The 10,701-nt window shown below is 37.6% G+C and overlaps 1 protein-coding gene across 3 annotated transcripts in view; it reads left to right on the top strand.

Moving 5' to 3' along the window:
* LOC110863355 (protein groucho) overlaps positions 1–10,701 on the top strand; it is a 30,476-nt gene that overhangs the window by 4,496 nt on the left and 15,279 nt on the right. For all 3 annotated transcript variants that reach the window (XM_022112639.2, XM_022112638.2, XM_035846912.1), the window contains 3 exons: positions 1,477–1,574; positions 7,701–7,764; positions 8,977–9,021. In XM_022112639.2, the coding sequence (XP_021968331.1) occupies positions 1,477–1,574; positions 7,701–7,764; positions 8,977–9,021 (207 nt within the window). The remainder of the gene's footprint in view (positions 1–1,476; positions 1,575–7,700; positions 7,765–8,976; positions 9,022–10,701) is intronic.

Genomic DNA, 10,701 nt, shown 5'->3' with positions numbered 1-10,701 from the left:
GCCACATTTTATTCTGTTTGACTAGTTGGCCAGTGTCAATAATGGAGTTGGACTCGGTTTTTGTACCAATCTAATCCAGTAGCAATTACTCGACTGTGGCATCATTCCTGAATGTGCTGGCAACCCAATTGAGTTCAAATAATGATAAAAAGTGGCATTTGGCATATTAACACAAGTTCTCGTGGTGTTATTATCTTGTTCAATTTATGCCAAGTTTTCATTCCCACCTTCCTCCTCCTTGCATTCTTATTCCCGTGGTTTGCATTTTATGGCTTGATTGCGTTTTATTCTGACTTCTGTGTGAGCTTGGCTGCAACAAGGTTGAATCTTTTGGCTGATATTATCTAATAAATATTTTAATCAAATGCTGGCTAGTTTTACCCAACGCCTATTACGTATATGCCATATCATCGTGACTAAAAGGGCATAAAACTAGTTTGTTTTTCGTTCGTGTTTCGTTTAATAATTTGACGTCCAGTCACACAGTCGTATCACAACCAACGATCCACCAGATCTAGATTGATATTCATAAAAATCGCTTATCGCACCATCAGCATTTTTGTCGTAAGACCTGGTTCGTTGATATACGAGCAGAAGTAGTTTTATTGTCATCAAGTTACTCAGTGTCTCCTCAGACACAGACATTAATAAATGTATGTATGTATGTATGTATGTATGCCGGTGTCAATTATATGTTTTCGTGTTTGCCAGCTACATCATAATAATTAGCGATTAAACGGGTTATTTCTTTTAAAAGAAGCTAATAAATATTTGATGACTGTAAAAATTAACTTGAGATCATTATACGCAAACTTGGCGAGTTCGTGCAAGTTCCAAAAAAGCTCCCAGTTGTACCGAACAACAGCTCAATTAGGTTTGCTAATTCATTCTGAATGAATGATGCAAAAGTTATATGCGATGCATATTCCATTGTATGCTAATAAAGGGCTTAAAATAACTTGAGCTACATGTATATTTGGAGTCATTCAACACCTCTTGAAAAAATTGGGACCCATAAATTTGAAAATATTATCTGGATTTGGCTGGTTATTTATAAAACATTAAAACTTTAGCTCCCACTATACTTTAATTTGATATTTGTGTTGTGACTGTTGGGACTTAATTGAGACTGCATAATGGGTTCCTCCACTCAGAAATTGCTTACTTCTTCAGAGTCAATACATACATAAGTTGTGTCTATTCTTATCCTCTCGCAACTGCGGATACCTTAAAAAACAGCATCGTGATCATCTACCTAAGTATTTATTATTATCATTGTGAGTTGCTAATTATGCTGTTCATTCATATCCACTTTCCAACTACTGCATGCATGTACACATATTTGGATGAATTATTAATGAGGCCAAAGTCAACTCTTCTTATCGTGAGTGAACTCACTTGTACGTGTCAACCTTCATTACTCTTTAGTATAAAATATGTAAAATAACTAATGAAATGAATCGTATAATTTTGCAGGCACCTCCAGCAGGCAGCGGCCCAGTGAAGTTCACCATTGCGGAAACGCTGGAAAGAATTAAGGACGAGTTTAACTTTCTTCAATCGCAGTATCACGGGTGAGTTGAGACACATTAATTCATTTAGTTATGAAATCCATATTGTGCACAATACCATTCGTAAGCCAATTTAGACTTTCTTTTCAAACTTCGTCCAACTACAACTTTTGCATATTTCCAGTCAGTCCTCGGTACAATGAATAATATTAAAAATAAATAAGTTGACAATACTAAGCCAGACATAAGTTTCTTGTGTATTGGTTTGGCTTCACATATTGTAAGTAATCTCCACTTTGTCAATCAGCTCACTCCACCAGAAGTGAAAGTAACCTTTATCCAAAGAATGTATTTAAACTAACTCGAGCTCATTTATAAAAGCCGTCAAAAATAAAATGAGATGAATATGAAGCCCACAGTGGGCATAGAACCTGAAAAAATGAAAGCAATCATTCCTCGTCGTTTTCCTTGTACAGCGTGCCGTTCAAACTTCAGTCTCATTTCATTTCCTCAACTCACAATTTTTTCTTTCAACTTTCTTTTCATCTCATCTTATTCAAATTACTCGAGTGTGTACGTACTTGAGTCGTGGAGACCATATAAATATTCGAGGAGATGACGACTTTCCTTCCTCCGCATCTCGAGCCTTTCTCTCTTCAACGTATGTACGTTCGTACCTTGTATAAAATATATTCCTTGACTGCGTTTATTTCTCAACTCACTCTCAACTCGACAAGGAGCGAATTTGAATTGGGCTGAGAAAAGGAAATGAGAGAAAGGAGAGATATATGTGGATGGAGACAGAAAATGGTGATTTTTTTTACAATTCTGCAGCGCATGTTAACTCGAGTCTGCAATAATAGTTGGGCTGAACATGTTTATTTTAACATAGTAAAACAGTTTGCAAACGTTATTTATTTTTTTTGTCCACATCCATCTAACGCAAAGTTTACTTACTGGACCAATTCAGTCAGCGTTTTTTCTCCAAGTAAAATGCAGCCGAGGAGCTGCAGCGAGCTGTCGAGGATGTGTAACAAATTTTTGGTGGTTGTGAACGCCATTCATGAATAAGTCATAAGGAGTGAAATCTATGTACACAGTCGTCCAGATAGACTTGTTCATAGCAGGCAGGAGTTGGAAATAGATGTGCAGATAATGGGTAAATACTTGCTGGCCTCTTCTTGATCATCATGAAATTATGTCACCAAAAGGGGCTGAAATAATTCAGTTGGACAACCTACTCCGGTATTTTTTTTACAAGACCATTCGTTTATTATATTTATTTCCGCGAATTTTTTTGCAAGTTGCGTAAGCATCTCCGACTTATTTACGAGCATTCTCTCCATCGTCGAGTTGAAGTGAGACTTTTTTGTCTTATAAATATTTAGCCTTGTGCAGATTGCCTGGAGTCTTATGCAAATCATATACAATTTTCGCAGTGGGCTATACCTACAGCGATCTAGATAAGATGTGCGAATAAATTCCAGTGCAAATTCCAATTAAAATTGTTCAATAATATATACCCCGAATGCATAAATAGCTCAATGTTCAACTACCATTTTTCCTAGGAGGTTAGTGCATTCTTCTTAACCCACGACGACTCGTTGAAGATTTTACCATGTTTTTTATATCAAACCAATTTGTAAATTGAATGACATATGAAGTTCGGTGATAGCAAAATAATAATTGTATAAAGTAAGGCGTGTCTGCTTTTGTCTAATTTAATTATCGAAAAAAGGAAGAAGAGATCATTCCAGACTTAATTGTTACTCTTATTGCTGGCACAAATGTGTTTCACTTCTGTAAAAAAAAAAGTAGACTTTGTCCATGTTTGTGGTGAGAGTGAGCCAATAAGGTAGGAATTCCAGGAGAAGAAACGAGTTTACATTTCAGAGGATGCATACATTGAGGAGTAATAATAACAGAACAATAACGCCGTGATGGATTTGAGCGCTCCGGAGTTCAACGTCGTCATCTTCGTGGTTTGTCCATCTCTGGTTTTTTGTCTACTCACCAAATTTACTCAACTCCTCCAGTCAATTGTTGCATTGTTAAGTGAGTTTAGTTAGATAGTGATTTGAGATAGCTTGTTGATGGTGGTGGAGGTGGGCAAGCTCGAGAGAGGAGTACCTCCATCCATCGTCAGCAGCTCTCTAAAGCAGTCGACAAAAAATCTCTCTCAAGATTGGATTAGCATGTAAATTGTAATTGTATTGTGATGTAGTGTGCAGTACAATGTAAATGGTTTGGTCACTGCTTGGTATCTCTTTCTCCTGCGGTTATTGTTGTTGGAGGCCCACTGGAGTTATTAAACCCTCATCTTCCTCCTACACCAATGTTGCGGTATGTGTTGTGTATGTATCTATCCCTATGTTTGCGTGTCGTCTTGGTTGTTTCTCCTTATCCGACTGAATTGACACCTCTCTCGCTCTCAGCCTTATGTCTTACGCCGAGTTGGTCGAGGTTTAATGGAGAATTTATCCAACAGAAAGATTATCAAAGTTGAAAGTTTAATCATCCAAGGATCGTAATAAAATAATCCCTCCGAGATGATGATGATTTTAAGCACCAACATGTTTTTTTTGTTGTTAATGCGTATTAAATTACAAATAATGCAACTCTTTTAATGCAGCAGTAATGAGCTGTCGGTCAATTGAGTTGGATGCATGCATGCGGTGCCATACTCCATTTGAGGGTGGAGGGATGGTTATTGGATTGCCAAGCAAGATCACTTTTTTGCCTCGTATCTTGACGAGAAAAAATGGAAAAGAGCCGCAGTCGACTTGCTTCATTTGATTGCTTTCATGTCAAGCTCAACTGACTTGAATGTGTTTGTAAATGAAAAATAATAATTTTTAGCTGAATTATCATTTATCGCACTCTCATGCACACTCTCCAACTTGATCATTTAATCACAAAGAGTGCACCATCACTACTACTCGCGTAATGTTGTTTCATTCAAGATGCAAATTGAAATTGTATTCTGTGCTCGAGTTCTTTTTATGCCTTCTTATCCACCACCCGACACAGCTTTCTTGAACTCGAGAGAAGGGAACCAACCAAGGACAGGAAAGTCTGTGATGCGTTCCATAGTTCCATCACCAGCGTCATCGTCATCGCGTCTCCTTGTCTTGAGATAGCGTCACGGTCGGTATGGGCGGTCACAGCCGGGTGGAGCGTGACCTGCCTCTCTGGCGCTGGACGCAGCAGTTCACCAGCCAACTCGCTCCCACTTTTCCTCCTTCGTATTCCAGAGCAATCTTATTTTTATTCTTTCCTTCCTCCTTCCTGGCGTTCGTGGGCGGTTTGTTTGGCTTATGATACGATTTGACAATCTAAATACTTTTACTCCTCCTGCTACCCCCACCGCAGCGCCGCGACGATGTATCTGATGAGGCTCACTCTGTTTTGTTAATCTCCTCACAAGATCAATGCCGCATTGTTCCCTATTGTTTGTATGGACGAAATGTAACTCATCAAATGGAACAAGCAGGGGAACCAAGAAGGATTAGTTCGGCTTGGGTGATACGCTTGGGTGGTTTAGGTTGGTCCGTTTTCGTACAATTTTGCTGAAAAAAATGCACAACAGAGAAAAAGAGGCAGAGTAGCAGCCTTGTTCACTCCATGCAACCCATTTTTCACACAGGATGGCTTTGTTAAAGGGTTGTGATGTGTATTGCAAAATGAAGCATGGATGAGATACGCATAAACGGCAAAAAAAAGTTTCACACACTAATTTGAAGAGATGAGTCGCGGAAGCATGAACGAATCGAAAATGCGATGAGAAGTCCTTTATATAAATATCCAAAGTTGAGTTTGAAATTGTGCGAGTTCAAGTGGTTGTGGAAGTTGCGGTTGTGGTCAGGTCGTGGACGAGAGCTCGTGGTCTTTTCCTATCAAGAGACAGCTCGAGAAGGGGGAGACCGAGGAGAGAAGGCGAAACAGATAGTGCCAACGAACTAAAGTGCAAAGTACCAAACTAAATAGTACACGACATACGTAGGCCTTCCCCTTCTTGGACGATTCGTATATACGTAACTATGCATGAAACTGTTGACTGTCGCGGCGTGAGTTGAGTCTCCCAAACAAAGTTTCTTCCGAACTTTGTTTGAGAGGATTTAGTAAATTTGTCTGGAGAAAGTTCATCCGGTATTATGAGTACGATTATTGAATGCATGTTTCCATTTTTAATTATGTACATGAATTTTGTAGTTGTGCTTTGCATTTTATGGGGCAACAGCAAACTTGGGTTTTGAAAGCTAAATAGCTTGTTTGCTTTCTCCACTCTACGACTCGTGCATATTATCCATCCCCTGTTTGTGGATAGGATAGAGATATTTTCTCAGCCCAGAGGTGCTAGTGTTCATAGAAATCCACAAGGTGATGTAATGTTGATATCGAAACCTTCCAAACCATGAACCACGAAACAACCAAGGAACTAGACAAGCAAATTCCAGCCAAAACCAAGCCAAACCACCCCACCCACCTATCTGTCGTATTTAGGAGGTGAGTGTGTAAAACAACTATCGTCCTCATATTTTCCCTCGCTCCTCTGTGTGCTGCTGCGGTTTACTATGTTTCAAACCACCGAGTTGAAGCAGCAGAAACTGTCCTGGCTGTCCTAATCGTGTCGTGTCATTAGATTTATAAGACTAAACTAAACTCTAGATTCAGGCCTGTCCTGCGGTTGCGGTGTGTGTGGGGAGTGAATGGATGGATATCACTTCTCTCTCATCTCCTCTCGGTCTGGTTACACAGTCGTCGTCGTCCTCATCGTCATAGGTTGTAGTAGCCCTACCAGTGGTTTCGTGGTCGTTGTGGGCTTTCACGACGCACAAAATGCTAAAACTGAACTCAAACTCAATTGCATTTCCACTTCCAACAGAAATTTTCATCCTCAATCCTCAGAGGAGATTCCCTTGGCGTTGGTGTTGGTTTGGCTTCACTTTGTTTTTGCGGTTTTGTCTCCCTTCCTCATAAAGATGGCGAATGGAATGGATGGTTGGGGTCGATGTTGGTGATATTGTTACACATACAAAACTGGTGGATGAAAGGATTAGTGGGCAAATACATACTTGCACATATCTAAATGTTACGTCATTCATACGTGCATATACATAGTTTGGATAAGTAATGACAGGATTATTGTGGTTATTTTAATGCATATTTTTTTAGAATTTTGCAACGTTTGTAATTCTGCCAACTCAGAATGTTGTTGAGCAAAAAATGAGACGATTACTGACCTATTGCAGTCGTAGTTTAATGACATGTATTTAGCCAAAATTGTAACCAAATACTTGCGATTGAAGTGATACATACACAAACTGATATAAATAAATGTGCACTTACATATTTATTGATGTATGTAACAGCCATTTCGGAAGAGAACTCTAATAAATGGGCAAACTGGGCCTAATTTAATCATCTGCATAATTTACAACCTTACTGGCTTTCTTCTTCTTCACTTTACTAGGGCGCAAAAAATAAGGATTGCAACAGATATAATTTTAATGAATTCCCTAAACTATCATTTCAATAATTTGGTTGATTGGTGGTTTGCGCTAAAAAATTTGCAACTCAAGCTTTACCCTGCATCAATTCCTGTCGAGAATTAATTTCACGCATCACTGCATGATGAAGATGAAACAAGAAGACAATCAACTATGTGTATGTATGGATTCGTGACTTGCATCGTGTAGCATCATGCGAGCCGACCAAGAAGTTGATTGTGCTTACTGCTCACTCTTTTCGTCCGATTTGCCGAGATAAAAGTCAGATCACTTTTTAGTCGTGATGTAATATTAAAAATTTAGGTTTTTCACAAAACCCAACAACCGAGGTGTCTTGTCGTGATGTGATTTTACAGTGTGGGAAATATTCATGTGTAAATTATGATGCTCTGTCGTATAACTGGTTGTTATTTAGCTACTGGTTGGTCCACGCAGACGACGGCACAGTAAATATTCAACATGACAGACAGGACATTCAACTGCGGAAAATGCGGAACTTGTAAATTGAGTGAATAAATGGTTATGTTGATTGATGGGTAGTTTTAAATTATCTGCAGAGACGAACAACTTTGTTTCGTTGTACAAAAGTTAATAACAACGTGTAAACGTTTACCGGATTTTATTATAATTGTTTTAATTGACAGGTAATTAATTTCTAATGTAATTTGTTTGCTTCCAGGATCAAATTGGAGTGTGAGAAAATTTCATCAGAGAAGACCGAGATGCAAAGACATTATGTTATGGTAAGCACTTAAATAATCCTCGTTTTTCTTGGTTTAAGCCGGTCAACGGTTTTGGAGCATTCGCCTAGTTTACACAAATCTCTCGTGAAAAAATATTGGCAATAATCTTGATGCTTGTTATGACGCGAAATTCTCGAGTCGTTGTTTGTATGCACTTAAATAAGTTATATCTTCTGATTTTGTGTCAGTCACTTTCAAGAATAGTCATGAATGGATATTTCATTAAAGTTGAACTAAATTTTGCCTGTCAGTCAAACAATGAACCTGTGGTTGTAACATCAGCCGCCATTTAACGTTACATTTTTTGCATTGATACGTTAATTGCAAAGTTTGATAGCATCGTGATGGGTTGGCTGATTTTATTTGCGTTTGGCTTAATTGAAGTCATTGTGCTTGCAAAAATTTCACTGAATTTGTTACAATTTTAATTGCAACACACACCAGATAATTATAATGACCGAACTTTTACTATGTTAATTTGCACTGCCCAGTGTACACATGCATACAAATGCCGTATTTTTTGTCGTATGTACCATGTAGGAAATATGTACATGCGTGTATTCTTTATCGTATTCACGCTTCATTCTTTTGGGCGAGTCGTACAATTTCAATGAAATTCTCTACACATTACTATTATTTAGTAATGTCCACGAAATAATAACAAGCCCCCTATCTGTCAGATTGCTATCGTTTTTACATAGGTTTGTTTGTATCATCGTTTATAAACGGTACAGATAAGCACACGTATTGAGTTTTAAATTCATTGCGCTGAACGATTTTTTCATTTGATGAATGATGCGATCGTTTTTTTTTGTTTGATGAGGGTTTGATGACTCATTGTTTGATAATTTTATTGTTTTATGAGCTAGCCGGCTAATTAATTATGGGAGTTTTTTCTAATAAGATTCATAAAATGTAGTTTTAATTTAATATTTTAATAAAACTTATTGTGAGATGTGCAGGCGTCAATCAGTTAACACCGATACATATTTACATACATACGTGTGATTAATGCGTCACTTAATTCAAATTTATTCTTTATCTGCAAAAGTACTTACATGTATTTTCAGAACTATGGATAACGATATATGTGTCATACGGCTATTTAAATTACAGTGATAAAATTGTCACAGAATCTTTGCAGTTATCTATCATAAAGCTAATTGAGATTGTATTAAACATTTACTAATAAATGGATTTAATATATTGCAGTATTACGAGATGTCGTATGGCCTGAACGTTGAAATGCACAAACAGGTAAGAACTCATGCGTCACTAATTTTTACTAGATTATCCTTTTCAAAGGTGCCGAACTTGTTGATTGTTTGTATAATTATTGAGAGTAAATCAATATAATCAATACTTTATCAATACAAACCTTATCAAAATGTTCACACTACTGTCAAAAGAAACTTACCCCGACACCGACGGTTCTGGTTTCATGGAAAATTACAAGATTTGTACATGTATCTATTTAAGTAGGAACCGTTAATGCGATTGCACGTATGTATCACACTTTTCTGTTGATTTTGTTACCAGTGCGAAACTGCAATTTAAATTCTTGCTGTTCTTGTTACCTTCCTGTGGTGCTGGGATTATACAAGAATATGGCTGGTTGACTGGGGATGGTCCATCACCTTCCTCAAGATCATGAATCTAATAGCATGCATGCACTTCTTGAAATTGTTATGCAATAAGAAGTAGAGTATAACGAAAGATGGTTTGATATCAAGTTTTTTTTATCTCTTTGCTGATGAGAAGATTATTATTATTCGATATCTTGATTTAGATTTGATCGACGCATGAGTGATTTTGAATGACGCTGGTTAGATTCGCTCTTTCATTGCGTTCTTGCCGATGTGGTGGCTACTCTTATTTATTTACTTTCAAATTGGATTGTTCAATAAATAAGCGATGGTTCGATCGTCAGTCTTTCTTTTATCTCTCGGGAGTTGAAACCCAAAGAGAATTTGATACTATTTAGTTGCGGTTTTGTTTTTTCCTCTTCTGATCTAGTACCCATATCCCCTTATTATCCCCCAATCTATGAACGTATTTATGTGGTGAAACAAGACTTGACCAGCCTTTTATCGGATTACAGTCTTTGTTATGCAGAATGCACGCTGTGTAATTAAAATATGGTATTTCCAAGTCTTGACAGCTTCACTTGGTACAAATTGTTCAATATGGTGAAGATAAAATTTGTTATTGTCAATTATTGTGCGGGTTACTAGTTTCACCCGGATTGTGCATCTAGTAGATAAATATTCGGTGGTCGAGAAAACTTACCAGTTTCTAACCATAGAGCTCAAATCACCGTCAATGTTAAGAAAACTACACAAAGAAATCGACAAGTTTTTGAACCTTTTAGGTGATGTTTAAAATAAGTAATTTTCACATCTTATTGAAACCCCGCAAAATTCAGGCCAGATTAGGAGTTACTTTAACAAGTAGTTTGAGGTTCAGTTTTATTACTCTCATTTACGATTCAATTTTGTATTAATATCATACCCATGAAACAAAAATAATACGAATGTGCTTCTACTTATTCTAGTTGTGGTGATAGTTTGAAACACCTTATCTTGGGCGATTTAGAAGATCGCATGCATAGTGACAATTTAGTAATTCAATTCCGGGTTTTGGTGGTGGTGGTGATTATCCACGCCACGCTTTGGTGCCTTCTCGATATACCTACCGGTCTTTTATCTCATGTCATGACACATCTCTCTCGCCCACCATAAAACTGAATAAAATAAAGGGTGGGTGAGTGAGTTATGTTGTCGTAGCTTAGTGAATGAATATAATGACACAGAATTTTATTTTATTTGTCCCTCTGTGTGAGCCCAACTGTTGTATCTACATGTGTACACGTATAACTAAACGAGTACACCTTTTCTGGCGTATTAAGCAGAATACGGGGTAGACCAGCGAGGGTGA

The sequence above is a fragment of the Folsomia candida genome, unplaced genomic scaffold (assembly GCF_002217175.1).
Source record: "Folsomia candida strain VU population unplaced genomic scaffold, ASM221717v1 Fcan01_Sc001, whole genome shotgun sequence".
Classification (NCBI taxonomy): domain Eukaryota; kingdom Metazoa; phylum Arthropoda; class Collembola; order Entomobryomorpha; family Isotomidae; genus Folsomia; species Folsomia candida.
The sequence above is the reverse complement of the archived record's forward strand: the minus strand, read 5'-3'. Positions and strand labels throughout refer to the sequence as shown.